At 41.3% G+C, this 16,254-nt stretch overlaps 1 protein-coding gene across 7 annotated transcripts in view; it reads left to right on the forward strand.

The window, feature by feature from the left end:
- The window catches only part of dlg1b (discs large MAGUK scaffold protein 1b), a 386,920-nt gene that overhangs the window by 248,017 nt on the left and 122,649 nt on the right, over positions 1 to 16,254 (forward strand). For all 7 annotated transcript variants that reach the window (XM_041206085.1, XM_041206028.1, XM_041206037.1 and 4 more), the window contains 2 exons: positions 158 to 294; positions 2,374 to 2,518. In XM_041206085.1, coding sequence (XP_041062019.1) covers positions 158 to 294; positions 2,374 to 2,518 — 282 coding nt within the window. The remainder of the gene's footprint in view (positions 1 to 157; positions 295 to 2,373; positions 2,519 to 16,254) is intronic.

Raw genomic sequence — 16,254 nt, forward strand, 5'->3', positions numbered from 1 at the left:
TAGTCGATTGACACATGCCCTGTGGCTCTGTGAGGAGATTTCTTCACACCGCCGCCTCTCCACACACTATCTTCCAAGCATTTTAGCTGAACTGAAATATGAATTGGACCTTGTCTTTCTAAATATGTTCTTTTTCCCCCTCCTCCTTCAAAAATAGGTCTTGGGTTCAGTATAGCTGGCGGTGTTGGAAACCAGCACATTCCAGGTGATAACAGCATCTACGTAACCAAAATTATTGAAGGAGGAGCTGCGCATAAAGATGGCCGGCTACAGATAGGAGACAAGATTCTGGCAGTAAGTTCCAAGTGTACTTTTTGATGCTCGTACCAATAAGTTAACAAATCTTTGTTGCAGAATTTGTTGAGATGGACTAAATTTAAACGCTCTATTAATTATACTGTTGCACCTCAGCATTTTGTAAACCACAAACATGGAAGAATGTGGTCGGGATAACTACAATTGCTTTTTAGAGAAGAATTTTAGTTGAACTGTTAAAATTCAGCTGATGTAAGATTTCAGTGAATCACATTGAGCACCTTATTGAGCATTTGGTCATTGCTACCTGGAGATTTATAGCACTGCAGCCTTTTCCAGTGTACTGTAGTGATGGAAAATATGGTGACCAATTATTCCCTCAAGATGCATAGACCTCTAATTTATGAGGATTCTGACCATTCAATTTACTGCTTCAGGTGACCTAAGTTACGCTGTGATGTTGTTTCAGTGAAGTTTTTTTAAAAATCCAATGTGTTATATGAACCTCTTTGTATAATTAGCCCATTTATTTAAGGTTGCCAGCTAAGGACATGCCAAGAGAGACTGGAAGCAATAAGATAGCTGATTTTTATTGGATTGATCTGGTACTTCTGATGATTTCCATTACTGAGATATACTTCACCTTCTTCTTGAAATTTAATCATCACAACTAACCTATTAGAGACAACAGAACTTCCACCTCCTACATTTTGGCACCACGCTTTCCAAGGACATAATTACTTCTGCAATCAGAATTTTTGTTAAACCTCTGAAAGTTCACCAACATGGTAGGAAGTACTTGTGAAGCTAATAGCAACTATGGTTTTAGTAATTTTTTTTTACCCAGATGGAACCATTTTAAAACCTGAAAATTTATTGTGGGATGTCTACTGTCCCATCTAACCTTTTTTAACCTTTCTGGCATATGAATTTAATGCTGAACATTCCCAATATGAATCCAGTATAACAACAAGTGGATTGACTTAGCAACTGGCATTGATAATTGTGGAGAAATTGGATTGCCTGTCCATACAGTTATGGAACGGTCATTAATTTTGGAAACTTGCTCTCTCGTGCTCTGTGTCTGCCCGTCACTCACCCTCTTTTTCTCTCGCGCCCTGTATGCCTTTCTCTCTGCTTCGCACTCTGTCTGCCCGTCTCTCTCTCTCCCTTGCACACGCACTCTGTCTGCCTGTCTCTCTGCATCGTGCTCTATCTGTCTGCCTGTCTCTCTGCATCGTGCTCTATCTGTCTGCCTGTCTCTCTGCATCGTGCTCTATCTGTCTGCCTGTCTCTCTGCATCGTGCTCTATCTGTCTGCCTGTCTCTCTGCATCGTGCTCTATCTGTCTGCCTGTCTCTCTGCATCGCGCTCTCTGCCTGCCTTTCTCTCTGCCTCACGCTGTCTGCCTGTCTCTCGCTCTGTGCTTGCCTCTCTGCCTCGCGCTCTCTCGCTCTGTGCTTGTCTCTCTGCCTTGTGCTTTCTGTTTGTCTGTCTGTCTCATGCTCTTGGCCTACCTGTGTCTCTGCTTCATGCTCTGCCTGCCTGTCTCTGTCTCACACTCCCTCACTCTGTGCCTGTCTCCCTGCCTTGCGCTCTCTCACTGTGCCTGTCTCTCTGCCTCGAGCTCTCTTTCTACCGCTGTACTTGAGTATGTTCAGATCTTTTCAATTCTGTTAATCATCTTCCTTGGAGTTCCAATAAAACAGCAGATTAAGGGTGTTAAATTTATTTCCTGATTTTAATGCTCAGTTGATCGAGTTGGCAAGAACCTGTTCTGCATTAAAAGCAAACATGGCATTAATTACTCATGTTAGCTGACTTCTGTTTAATTGGCATATGTCATTAAACTGGTTTTACTGTCAAGTGTTTAACTACATTTCCTGCATATGAAGGTTTCGATCTCGTGAGTCCCATCAGATATCCACCTCTGGATTTTATTTGTACTCGTTATTTTTGGGCAGGTGTAGCTACACCACAAGGCCTGTAGTGGATCAAGGGGGGCAGCTCACCGCCACCTTCTCGAGGGCACTAAAGAATGGGCGAGAAACACTGGCCTTGGGGTGCTCACATTCCAAGAATAGATAACAAATATTTTTTATTATCTTGTGTATTTCAGGTCAATACAGCCAGTCTAGATGAAGTTAGCCATGAAGATGCAGTGACTGCTTTGAAAAACACAGCAGAAGTTGTATATTTGAAGGTTGCAAAGCCCACCAGCATGTATATGAATGACGGGTATGCACCTCCAGACATCACCAATTGTAAGTCTCTCTCTCTCTCTCTCTTCTCTCTCTCTTCTTCCCCGCCGCCCCCAACTCTTATCTGCTTTACTGAGAGTCTGGAGTGATTACAAGACTGGAAATTAACCCTTGAAGGATGTGTTATTGTTTATAAAATGTGCATTTAATACCACATAGGCACTACTGAGCCAGCATTTTTCATCATTGGTTCCCCTCCTTGTGAAGTAGAACATGTTCACTTGTCGAAAGGGGAAATTGGAGAGATGCATCCCCTTAAATCTTTTCTCAGTTGCAATTGCAACAGCTATATAATCTTCCCTCGTCCCATGCTGCACTAAATCTGGCTCCAGGCTGATACTCAATATTTGTCCCATTAGAAGCAGCGAAGCCCTGCTGTTCCATCAGTAAAAAGAAAATTGGATTTTGAGGTTTGGCTGATTTTTTTTATTGGCCTGTAGTTGCAAAGCTGTCCAATTACACTATTGAAAATGTCCAATGCTGGAGCTTTTTTTTTTAAATTGCAAGGACTAGTATCTTGGATGATGGTTTAGGAAGAAAAAGCATGCATGTTTATTGTTTGCTGACCAGAATTCAAGCCAAATCAACTCTACACTCCAAATTTTTGAAAAAGTATAAAATAAAAATACTTCCAGAAGGATGGTACAGTCATCTGTTGGACTGATTTTTCACAAGCACTGGCTGATGACCTTGTCTCTAGCTATGTAAATATCAACCTCTTGGGTGACCTATGTTACACCTGGGAAGAATGGAGGAATGTTTAAAACTGGGGAAGATTAGTGTCTTTGTCTCGCTGTGACAAATGTCTTAGAAACAATTTAACAATGATGTTTAGCAATTTCTCCATAAAACAATCACAATGAAGCAAGCTGTGCACCAGCATGAATCACTGTTTCAGGAAGGGGAAGAAAATTGTAACTGAAAATCATTTGCTTCATCCAACAAGTTGTTGTCCGTCAAGTCTCCTGAAATGCGTTGTGTCCTATGTACCGAGATCCAACTTGCAATACTGCATTTCTTTTGGGGCTAGAAGATAGCTAACACTGGATAACCCATCAACAACCACACCCCAGCCCCATGCTCACTCTTCCTGTGGTAACAGCCCCTGGCATTCTAAAGGTAAACAGGCAGGTGAATGTTCTTTTAGTTTATTGAATAGCTCTCCCAAGATTTTTCAGGTGCTTGGGATCCTTGAGGGCCCTGGTCTTGGAGTTCTCTGAAGAGTTCAGCGGCTGTGAAACTTCCACTTGTTTTCCAAGAGGAAAGTCCAACCAAGGGTGGGCTTGTACCAGGGGTGTCTCAGACCATGTTAGTTATCCATGACCAAAATCATTCACTTTTGCTGTCCAGCACTGAAGCAGAAATGAGGCCTTGAAAACTGGCCTTTTCTTTAACATCTGTCCATTCTTTAAACAAAAGAATATTTTCTGGCCCCTTACACTGAGCTATAGTTCTTTGTCAAGATAAACGTAGTATAATTATATACTATCATTGAAGGATGTGGATATTTAAAAGGGATTAAGTTTTAATGATGAAACCGTTCCTTTTGCTACATGAATGCTGCCAGGTTAATTGCTTTGAGTGTTTTGATTGTTTCTTATTTTGGTCAAAGAACTATGCACTTGCTTAATTAGATCAGCAAGACATCTTTAGCCTGATGAGAATCAAACATGCCAGTATTTATTTCAGAAACAATTAGCAAATCCTGATAAACCTCAGCAGAACTGACACAGCCCAGTAAAAGCTGACAACTTAAATAATCCCAAACATAAAATCATGTGTGACCCTGAGATCAATGACACCTCATGATGATGGCATTTGGTAGTGTTGATTGTTTTCCTTGACAGATTTATCAATTTCCAAAAAGATGGTCAGCTTTGAAAGCGTGAAATCTATTTTTGAGGTGGAGTTGAGGAGATGTCATCTGCAATGACCTAACAATGTCAAATACTGATTATAGAACCACAAGCACCAGCCTTTATATCAATGTATTATTTTTTCATTTTACATTGCTGTTGTGTAGTTTTATTCCCAGTCTAGAGGGCTGACAATTTCCAAAATTTACCCAAATAACATGTTCTACCTGTAGATAAGATTGATATTTGCTCAATTTCATTTCCTTTTCTTCTCTCTTGACTGCTCCCCCTTCCCCCCCAAAAGTTAGCAGGATGTTTCCCAATGCCAGGTCAGGAACAAAACTGACCCATGTGGGGAAAGGTGGACTTAATCATGCAGGCTGCTATTTTTAATGCTTTAGGAGCAATTTAGGCGTTCATTTAAGTTTTAAAAAAAAATTAAAAATGTCAACTTCTTATCTTCGATTTTGGCCTACTTTAAAGGAAATTATGGGTGAAAATTCAGGTGGTGAATAAGATTTAAGTGACTATATATCGTCATGGACATGAGGGAAGGTTAACTTAAACAGTCCTGATATCTCCTCTCACCACAAATCTGTAAACAGAAAGGTGTTGATTTTGATTTCCCCCTTTATAAGTGGTGGTGTATTTCTCAACCCCTCAGTTTTGGTGTGATACAATTTCTATTAGTAGCCCCACAGCAAACTCGAGATAGGTTAAACTCAGAGGGTTAGTTTATTTGCACGCACAAAACATGGGAGGGGAGTGCCACTGATTAGCCTCCTGGGCATTCATACAATAAAAGAAGGATGGAGAAAGAAAGGGTTACAGGGCAGAGGCTACAGAGCAAAGAATTATTGTTTCACATGAGTCCAGAATCAAAAGTTCAATGATGTATCTTTTCACAGAGGTCAGCTAGTTGAAGACTAATGCTGGATAATTCACTTTTCCAGTCGAGATGACTTCCATAATGTGATGTAGGCACTGGTGCAGAAGTTCCAGTAGAAACAGGGTAGATGGGAGGCCAGGTATTCAAGCCTTGTTAGAGCCCTTTCTCTGAGCTGCTGTTTACTAGATGGAAAATGGCAGATAATTGGCATGACAGCCAGGCCGTATTACAGGTTCCTCCAGCTAGGGGGTCATGTCACATGACTCCCACCTGTTCACTTTGGCTTTGGCAAAGGATGCATACTCCTTTGTCTGGATTCTTGAGATTCTTAATGTTTCAGTCATTAAGAATTTGGAAGGAAAGGTGCAGGGTCCTTTGTCCGAGCAGAATGGTATTCTCCATTGGCCAGGCCTCGTTTAGGAAATGTAGATTGCCTTTGTATAGTTCCCTTTGAATTTGATCTCTGCAGCCACAGGGTCATTGATGTCTCTTCAGAGGTGTAACGAGGTGTCAGCTTCTTGGATATTGCCAGAAAGTTCCTTTCATTCAGGGCTACAGGCAGACATAGCTTCAACCTTGTTAAAGTCTCTTGTCAAGTTTTTTTTCAATTTTAGGAAGTAGCCATGTATATAATATTTCATAAAAATACAATGAGGTTTTAGTTCTGTGACCCTATGGATTCCGCATTATTAAATTGTTATGTTATAATATAGAAAAAGTATGCTTAAAACATGAAATTGTAGTATAAATCAAACATAAAAGCAGGCTGGCATTGTTTGGAAATACAAGGCAACTATTTCTCTGTCGAATCCCATTTCATGAACAGTGGCAAGCTTTTAAACATCTTCATTAGTCACAAATGGATTTTATTGACCTATTGCTGCTTTTGTCAGACAGAGGGCGATTGAGAGGGCACATAGTGAATTTCGAGCCCTATTGATTGTCTGTATGGAGTTTTCTACCAACGACCATTACCAAAGCTCAATGAAAGAATTACAAAGGCTTCATAAGATGCAAGGGAATTTTGAACTTAATACTGCTTTTTGACACAATATTCTAACTTTGGGAAGAATCAAAGCTGTGCAGTGTTTTAGAGCTGGAAGATGTTGGAATTTCAAACTAAAGAGCAATCAAAATACTTAGATTGTGCTTCTGTCTTCAGTTTAGCTTGCTAAATTTAATGAAATTTTAAGAGGATGGGAATTAGTATTATCATAACCCTGTGGGTTCTGACCAGTGATGGCAGTTTTCAAAGGGCACACTTTACTTCTTCTATCTATTAATAAATATAGCTTTGGATTGCGAATGCTGGCTGTTGTACACAAACTGTGGAATCAGGACGTTATTTAAGCTTAACAATTATATGTACGGTCTCTATCGTATCATAGATTATATGATGGTGCTCCTCATAAATGTTGCTGTTCTCAGATATATTAAAATATAGATGTGGACTTAGTTGTAAGATCAAAATATCACTATTAAAATTTACAGACAACAAAAATAAGTAATTAACTTTGAAGAGGGCAATAAGGATATCAGGAGGACTTGAATAGGCTTGTAGTTTAAGCAGATAAATGTCAGATGAAATTAACATGGAGAAATGCAAGATGTTTTTTTGGAGGGAAAAAAAGAGAAAATGTATATCAATTGGTAAAACTTTAAAAGGGATATTGAAGTAAAAACTTGAGAGTTCCATATTCAGATCTTTAGAGATAGAAGTTGTTTGCTTTTGCAAATAGAGTATATGGGGCCATTGGGTTTTGTAAGTAGGGGCATTGAGTACAAAAGCAAGGTGGCAATGCCTGCCCTGAACATGTCATTGTTTCGATCACAGCTAGGATATGGTCTACCATTTTTGGAAATCATAAAGAATTTTTTAAAACAATGGAGGGGGAGATTCGCTAGGATAAGATCAGAGGGTTTTGGACTCTCTCTATTAAAGCAGAAATGGTTTGGAGGAACTCTGATATGGGAGCTCAAAATTATAAGAGTGAATGTGGTAAATAGTTATTTAAAGCACAGAAGGAGGCCACTTGGCCCATTGAGTCCATGGGAAATATAAATTTCTACTGGTCAGAGAGTTGGTAATTAGGGGCCATTAACAATAACCTATGTTTATGTAAGTGCCTTTAACATAATGCAACTTGCAAAGGCGCTTCAAGGGCATTAAATAAAAAAGACACTGAGCCAAATAAGGAGCTAGGAGGTCAGATGACCAAAAGCTAACTCAAAGATTGGTGTTAAGGAGAAAAGTGAGGTACAGAGAAGAAGGGGTTTAGACAGGAAATTCCAGAATTTAGGGCCTAGGCAGTTGAAGACATGATGGAGCAAGTAAAATCCAGGATGCTCAAGAGGCCAGAATTAGAGAAGCACCGATATCTGAGGGTTGTAGAGCTGGAGAAGATTAGAGATGGGAGGGGCCAAGGATTTGAAAACAAGGATGAGAATTTAAAAATTGAAGCACTGTTTAATCAGCAGCCAGCATGGGTTAGCAAGTACAGAGGTGCTGGGTGCATGGCATTTGGTGCGAGTAAGGATGAGGCCATGAGAGTTTTGGATGACTTCAAGTTTACAGACAGTAGAATGTGGGAGGCCAGTCTAGAGTGTGCTAGAATAGTAAAGTCTAGAGATAAGGCAGGCACGCACAAACGCTGCATAAAAACAACTCACCAACCTCCTTCGTCATTCCTTTCACTGACAGCACGCAGCTCCACCTCACCACCACCTTTCTCTACTCCTCCACTGTCTCTAAGCTGTCAGGCTGCTTGTCCGACACCCAGTACTGAATGAGCAGAAACTTCCTTCAATTATTTGAAAGACTGAAGCACTTTTTTTTTCCAGTCCCTGCCACAAACTTCATTCTCTCACCGATTTCATCCCTCGCCCTGGCAACCATTGGTGACTGAAGCAGAGTGTGTTCAAACCTCAATGTCACATCTGACTTCAAGTTGAGCAGGACTTTAGCAGCAGATGAACTGAGCTAGAGGCAGGGGCAGAGACAGGCGATGTTTCAGAGGTGTAAATGGGTGGTCTTGGTTACAATATGGGTGTGTGGTTAACAGCTCCTCTTGAGGTCAGATATGACATTGAGGTTTGAACACTCTGCTTTAGATAAATACTTCAGGAAGAAAAATGTAAACAGTTATAGGATAGGGGGGAATGATACGTGAACATCTCTTTCAGTGACCTGGAACAGGCAGAATAAGATGATTAGCCCCTCTCTGCTGTAAAATTCCAATATTCCTTTGACATGTCTCACATGCATTGTAATAAGATTATACATGGAAAAGTTCATATGTCGTGACACAGATAATACTCGTGAAGAAATAACATGTTAAATAGCCTCAACTATAGCAATATAATTAAATGCCAGGAGGAAATGGAAGAATATTTCAATCAAGCAGCTATAACCCACTGGTGTTTAAATAAGGGGGATGATGTTAGTGGAGGCAGGTTGCACAACCCTGCAAAGCTGTTTCCTTCCCTGCTTTTGGGAGTGAAAAATTCCAGTTTGCATGCTATATTTACAGTAGGAAGGATGACCCCCCCCCCTCAGGCTACTCTTGCAGCCCATTATTACGAGGCTGCACAGATGATCTGTGGCCAGACCGTGCAATATACATAGTTGCAGCAAAAAATACATGCCTCCCTGTACCAGCATACTATGCTGCAGTGAATGCTGTCTCAATTAACATGTGATTCAATAGGGGTATAAAGATTTCAGAGTAGCGAGAGGAAGAAGTTTGTTTTGGAGGCCTTAATTAAGGGGTTTAGCTGATGGGCTGATATTCCTATTCCTCATGGCCTTAATTATCCTGTTGAAAGAACTTTTTCAATCTATATTGTATCATGCCCTATCTTTCAGCAGCTGAAGACAAAGAACTAATGGACAAAAACAGTTTAACTGAAAAGCTGGGCTGGCTGTTTGGTTCATGTGATGTGAATAATGATGAATGTCGCATGTACCTACTGGATGTGAGCATTCATCGCCAGTCAGTCCAGCAATGACTGTGGGAAGTAAGCACCCAAGCCATTAGCAGTGGTTAAGTGCTGAGCCAGGAATCAATTTAATGAACAAAGCATTGATTAGCTTTCCTGACCATCATGCCGACAGTGAGTCATTTGCTATGATTCAACATTGAGAGTAAAAAAATATTGATCCTGAGATCCAGTAAGATGCTTTTTTTTAAAAAGAGAATTTTAGTGGCTGTTCTCCACTCTTCTCTCCCTAACTGAAAAGATTGTATAAAAGTCATAGTGTTACACATACAGTACATGCCCTTTGACATACAGGCACAAGAGAAGACCTAATACACCTAGGAGCACGCTGCTTTGATCCCTATCAATACTGAGTTTACCAGGTCATTGTTGCACATCACAATTGGCATATACATGCCTGGGTTTGAGAAGGGAAGGATTGACAAGTTTTCTTTTCCCGAATATGATCCAGTGACCCCCCCCCCCCCCCCCCCGCCCCGTTTTGCAACCAAATGCGTATTGTATTGAGGGCAAGTTGCAGCACTCCTTCCTTTTCATGCACATTAAAGGACCTGTTTGCACTCTGTCAGGATCTCCCATGAATGTGCATTTGAGGTAGTTGCTGAGCTACTGATGGCCACAGCCCTGTTACTGTATTAGTTATCCTGAGGCTGGACTAATAATCCAGAAAAAATTGGTTCAGGTTCTACTAAGGCAGTTAGAGACTTTGGATTCAGATATATAATAGGGAAGAAAATCTGCCATCCTTACTTTGAACTGGCCTGTGTGTAACTCCAGTCAAACAGCAATCTGGTGAGCTCTGAATTGCTTTCTGAAATGTCCAAGCTAGCTGTTCAGTTGTATCCAACTCATGATGGGTAATAAATGCCAGCCTTGAAGCAATATCCACATCGCTAGAATGCAATAAAAAGTCTGAGGTATCCAATGCAATTCACCATGAAACCTTAAATTTAACATTGATTTTTATGCAACATTTAATTATTTCATGGGCTTCTCCTGATTTTGTTGAAATTCGGTGGCTCCAAGCACATCATGTAGTATGGGACAATTTACAGCCCAAAGCATGACTTCACAAGTTCTTGTGTTGTGAAGAACGATATGGGAATTAGATCCATTTTGAAATAAAAGAATTTGATTCATTGTGCAGCTACTATGTTGTTAATAACCTCAGTCAATTCTCCAAAAAATTGCATTTCAGCTAATTGTTTGTGACTGTCAACGAATGCATTTCCTTGACTTAATTATGAATGCATTTTAACAATGACAATTCAGTAAGATATTGATGCATGAAAGGTGTCCTGTTACCAGTGATTATGTGGAATGCTGCATGCTAGCACTTTTGCTATTATTTATATGTAGGAGCAGGCGGTGGTATAGTGGTAATGTCACTGGACTAGACAGGCTAATGCTCTGGGGACATGGGTTCAAATTCCATCATGGTAGCTGGTGGGATTTAAATTCAATTAATGAATCTGGAATATAAAGCTAGTCTTAGTAATGGTGATCATGAAACCATCATCAATTGCAGTTTTTAAAGAAAAAACATCCAATACTAATAGTCTTCAGGGAAGGAGATCTGTCATCCTTACCTGGCCTGATCTGCATTTGACTCCAGACCCACAGCAAGATGGTTGACTCTTAATTGCTCTCTGAAATGGCCTAGCAAGCCACTCATTTGTATCAAGCCGCTAGAGAAAAGTTTATAAGGAATGAAATCGGACACTCCAACCAGCGTCAACTTAGGCACCGTAAATGACAATAGTGCACCCAGCCCTGCTGACCCTGCAAAGTCCTCCTAGCTAACAACTGGGGGCTTGTGCCAAAATTGGGAGAGCTTTCCCACAGACCAGTCAAGCAACAGTGTGACATACTTGTGGAATCTTACCTGACAGACATTGTCATAAACACCACCATTACCAACCCTAGCTATGTCTCGCCCCACTGGCAGAACAGATCCACCAGTCAGGAGGGAGCTGCCCTGGGGTCCTCAACATTGACTCCAGACCCCGTGAAATCTCATGGCATCAGGTCAGACATGGGCAAGGAAACCTCCTGGTAATTACCACCTATCATCCCCCTCAGCTGATGAATCAGCACTCCTCCATATTGAACACCATGTGGAGGAAGCACTGATGGTGGCAAGGACACAGAATGTCCTCTGGCTTGGGAACTTAAATGTCCATCGCCAAGAGTGGCTCAGTGACACCACTATTGACTGAGCTGGCTGAATCCTAAAGGACATGACTGTTAGACTGGGTCTGCGGCAGCTGGCGAGGGAAGCAACAAGAGGGAAAAATTTACTTGACCTCGTCCTCACCAATCTACCTGTTGCAGATGCATCACATGACAGTGTCAGTAGGTGTGGCCACCTCACAGTCCTTGTGGATGAAGTCCTATCTTCACATAAAAGGTACCCTCCATAGTGTTATATGGTATGAACACCATGCTAAATGGGAGTGATTTTGAACGGATCTAGCAACTCAAAACTGGGCATCCATGAGGCACTGTAGGCAATCAGCAGCAGCAGAATTGTACTCGAACACAATCTCTAACCTCATGGCCCAGCATATCCCGCACTCTACCATTACCATCAAGCAGGGGGATCAACCCTGGTTCAATGAAGAGTGCAAGAGGACATGCCAGGAGCAGCAGGTATACATAAAAATGAGGTGTCAACCTGGTTAAAGTACAGCCTAGGACCACTGGCCAAAAAGTGGACGCAGCATCCAATAGACAGACTAAGCAATCCCATAACCAATGAATCGGATCCAGGCTCTAAGATGTTGCCACATCCAGTCAGAAATGGTAATCGACAGTTAAAAATCAAACTTGAGGAGGCAGCTCCAAAAATATCCACATCCTTAGTGATGGGGGAAGCCTAGCACATCAGTGCAAAAGATGAGGCTGAAGCATTTTCAACCATCTTCAATCTGAAGTGCCCTTGGATGATCTACCTCTATTTCCTTTCGAGGCCCCCAGCATCACAGATGCCAGTCTTCAGCTAACTAGATTCACTCCAGGTTATATGAAGAAACAGCGAAGGTACTGGATATTGTAAAGGCTATGGGCCCTAACAACATTCTGGCAATAGTACTGAAGATTTGTGCTCCAGAGCTAGCCTCACCCCTATCCAAGCTGTACCAGTACAGCGACAGGGAGGTTTGGGTCATTCTTGCGGACAGACCGCAGGTGTTCTGCAAAGCGGTCGCCCAGTTTACGTTTGGTCTCTCCAATGTAGAGGAGACCGCATTGGGAGCAACGAATGCAGTAGACTAAGTTGGGTGAAATGCTGCTTCACTTGAAAGAAGTGTTTGGGCCCTTGGACGGTGAGGAGAGAGGAAGTGAAGGGGCAGATGTTGCATCTTTTGCGTGGGCCATAGGTGAGGAGTAGGGGGTGATGGAGGAGTGCACCAGGGTGTCCCGGAGTGAACGATCCCTACGGAATGCCGCCGGGGGGGTGAGGGGAAGATGTGTTTGGTGGTGGCATCATGCTGGAGTTGGCGGAAATGGCAGAGGATGATCCTTTGAATGCGGAGGCTGGTGGGGTGATAAGTGAGGACAAGGGGGACCCTATCATGTTTCTGGGAGGGAGGAGAAGGCATGAGGGCGGATCTACCTAGCAATGTGGATAATTGCCCAGATAGTTCTCTCCACAAGAAGCAGGACAAAGCCAACCTGGCCCATTACTGCCACATCAGTCTACTCTATCAAACTGCACTTGCTCAGTAATAACCTGCTCACTGATGATAATTTGGATTCTGCCAGGGCCACTCAGCTCCTGATCTCCTTACAGCCTTGGTCCACACATGGTCAAAAAAGCTGAACTCCAGAGGTGAGGTGAGAGTGACTGCCCTTGCCATCAGGGCAGCACTTAATCAAGTGTGGCATCATGGAGCCCTAGCAAAACTGGAGTCAATTGGAATTGGGAGAACTCACCACTGGTTGGACTAATAGATAGCACAAAGGAAGATGGTTGTGGTTGTTGGAGGTCAATCATCTCAGCTCCAGGAGATCACAGCAGGAGTTCCTCAGGATGGTGTCCTAGGCCCAACCATCTTCAACTGCTACATCAATGACCTTCCTTCCATCATAAGGTCAGAAGTAGGGATGATTGCGCAATGTTTAGCACCATTTGGACTTCTCAGATATTGAAGCAGCCCGTGTCCATATGCAGCAAGACCTAGACAACATTCAGGCTTCGGCTGATAAGTGGCAAGTAACATTTGTGCCATACAAGTGTCAGGCAATGACTATCCCGAACAAGAGAGATTCTAACCATTGCCCTTTGACAATCAATCCATTGCTGAATCCCTCTCAATCATCATCTTGGGGGTTATCATGGACCAGGAACTGAACTGGATCAGCCATATAAATACTGTGATGGCAGGAGCAGGTTGGAGGCTGGAAATTCTCCGGTAACTAACACTTGCTGACTCCCCAAAGCCTGTCCACCATCTATAAGGCACAAGTCAGGAGTGTGATGAAATACAGTCCACTTGCCTGGATGAGTGCAGCTCAAACAACACTTGAGAAGCCCAACACCATTCAGGACTTGATTTGGCACCTCATCCACAGCCTTAAACATTCACTCCCTCTGCCACTGCACAGTGGCAGCAGTGTGTATCATCTATAAGATGCACTGCAGCAACTTACCAAGGCTCCTTTGACAGCACCTGCCAAACCGGTGACCTCTACCGCCCCGAAGGACAAGAGCAACAGATGCATAGGAACACCACTATGTGCATGTTCCCCTGCAAACCGCACCCCATCCAGAATTGGTACTATATCACAGTTCCTTCATTGTCACTGGGTCAAAATTCTGGAACTCCCTCCCTAACAGCACTGTGGGTGTACCCGACAGCACATGGACTGCAGCAGTTCAAGAAGGCAGCTCACCATCACCACCTCGAGGGCACTTGCTGTTCTAGCCACTGATGCCCACACTCTGAAAAAATAGAAAAATCCAATATTTACAGTACCAATGGTACTATACTTGTGATCGACTGATTCTTGAAGGTATTTGTCTTTGTTACTCAGCAACCAATTCAATGGATTACAATTACTGAATTCTGCTGTTTTTTGTGGAGGCGCCTTTACTCACTTGGTAAAAGCATAATTTGGTTTTTAATATCAAGAACAACTCTACAGCTGAGTAAACTTTCAATCTAATGATGGTTATAATAAATAATTGAGTGCTGTGCTGGAATAGGTGACCTTTACCTATAAAAACATTAAGTTCCTGGTCCCAATAGCAAGCCCATTTGTTTTTATTTTAATCATATTAATATTTAAAATGTAATTTCACACATTAATTTCTGGAAGTAGAAAATATTCCTTTTTTCCACTTCCTTATCTCCTAGACAGCGGTAATGTGAGTAAATAGTCAAGATATGGTGAGAAATTCAATTCAGATTCCGTGAATGATTGTGAAACTTGTCATAAAAGGATTTAAGTTCTAATGATGTTAAATGACTTTGTATCTTCTCAAAATGTAGGCATTATTAAGCCTTTCAAAAGTATAACACAAAGTTTGTGCAAGTGCATCATTATCTTCAGTTTAGCAGTTAAAGGGGCACATTTGATATATGAACGGCATTTGTTTTATTCAGTGAAGGTTAATAAATTTAAAATTAATTCTCAATAATATAAGCAATATTCAGAGATAACTTTGCAAATGTATTTTTTTTTGCTGTTAAAGCTTGTGAATTAATTAGAACAGGCAGAAAGATGTGCTTTTAGATGCAAAAGTAAATAAAATGAAGCCCAAACTAATGAACATTAAATGTATCGTGAATCAATTCATTAACCTATGTCACCATACAGGTTGCAGAAAATATGCTTACCTCAAACAGGCACCGCATTTCTTGAAGGAAAACAAATGGCTGAATTCTTCAAGGCTTGCTGAAATATTTCTCAAAAAAAAATTAACCTGTTTTGCTTTATTTGTGTGTTATAAAATGTCCTGTACCTGGGTCTTGAATTATAATTATCTCCAATTTGTAGAAGGTTGCTGTTTCAGGTTGACATATTGCCAAACCACCATGTCTGAAAACTGAAAAAGGGCAAAGATAATTCCATAGAATTAAATTTCCATGCGAACTTTTGATTTTAAGGGATTACATTTCAACACTAAATTAATGTGTCCTTATTCTTTACTGGGTTTTGTACATCTCAATATTGAACTGGGCCTTTCAGTCCAGCCAGGCTGACGGCTCCCAATATAATTCCTGACTTTGGAAATTGTTTCAGGCTACTAAATGGCAGCACTATATTTTGCCTTTATTAAAAACTATCAGCAGACTATTGGTGGTGGAATCCATAATTACTAATTGCAAATCAACGAAAAGAAACCCTTCAATTTTTTGTGCCAGGCTTTCTGTTAAATGTATTTAAATATATGCACTTATCAAACATTAAATTGCATAAAAATTCATGTTCTTAATCAGCGACCTTCTTAGTAATCTAGTGAGACTTAACAGCTCCTGTAACAAACCTCAGGTGATCTTTATATATAGACAGCTTTGCAAATTCCAGTTCATTAAGTTTAGCATTGGGGCCAAAGGAGGCTTTCTGTCTTTAAGACAAATTTCACTATAATTTTGACTTTTTTTTTGTGGAAATATTTAGTTTCTTAATGAAGTGGACACTTCATCAAGGCTTTTTGTGCTGCCTCTGTCCATAATTGCCTTATAATCATTTCAAATAATATATGAACTGATTTGGAAATTCACTCTAATACTGAAGGTGTTATAATTCATGATAAATATCACGGTGCTTAGTTATATGCTTGGTCCTATGTTACAGTGCTTTAGCCAGATTCCAGAATGAACAAAAGTGGATAAGAAAATAAAACTGTATACATTGGTCTGGATTTTCATGCTCGAGGCGGGCAAGGGGAGTCAGGAATTTTCCTGGCTTAGCCCGTCCGCCTCAGGAGAAAGTGCCCACAAAGGTGGCAACTTCAGTGCTGGGGGCTGGATTTGGATCAGCTGACC

Source organism: Carcharodon carcharias, chromosome 2 (assembly GCF_017639515.1).
Source record: "Carcharodon carcharias isolate sCarCar2 chromosome 2, sCarCar2.pri, whole genome shotgun sequence".
NCBI classification, from domain to species: Eukaryota; Metazoa; Chordata; class Chondrichthyes; order Lamniformes; family Lamnidae; genus Carcharodon; species Carcharodon carcharias.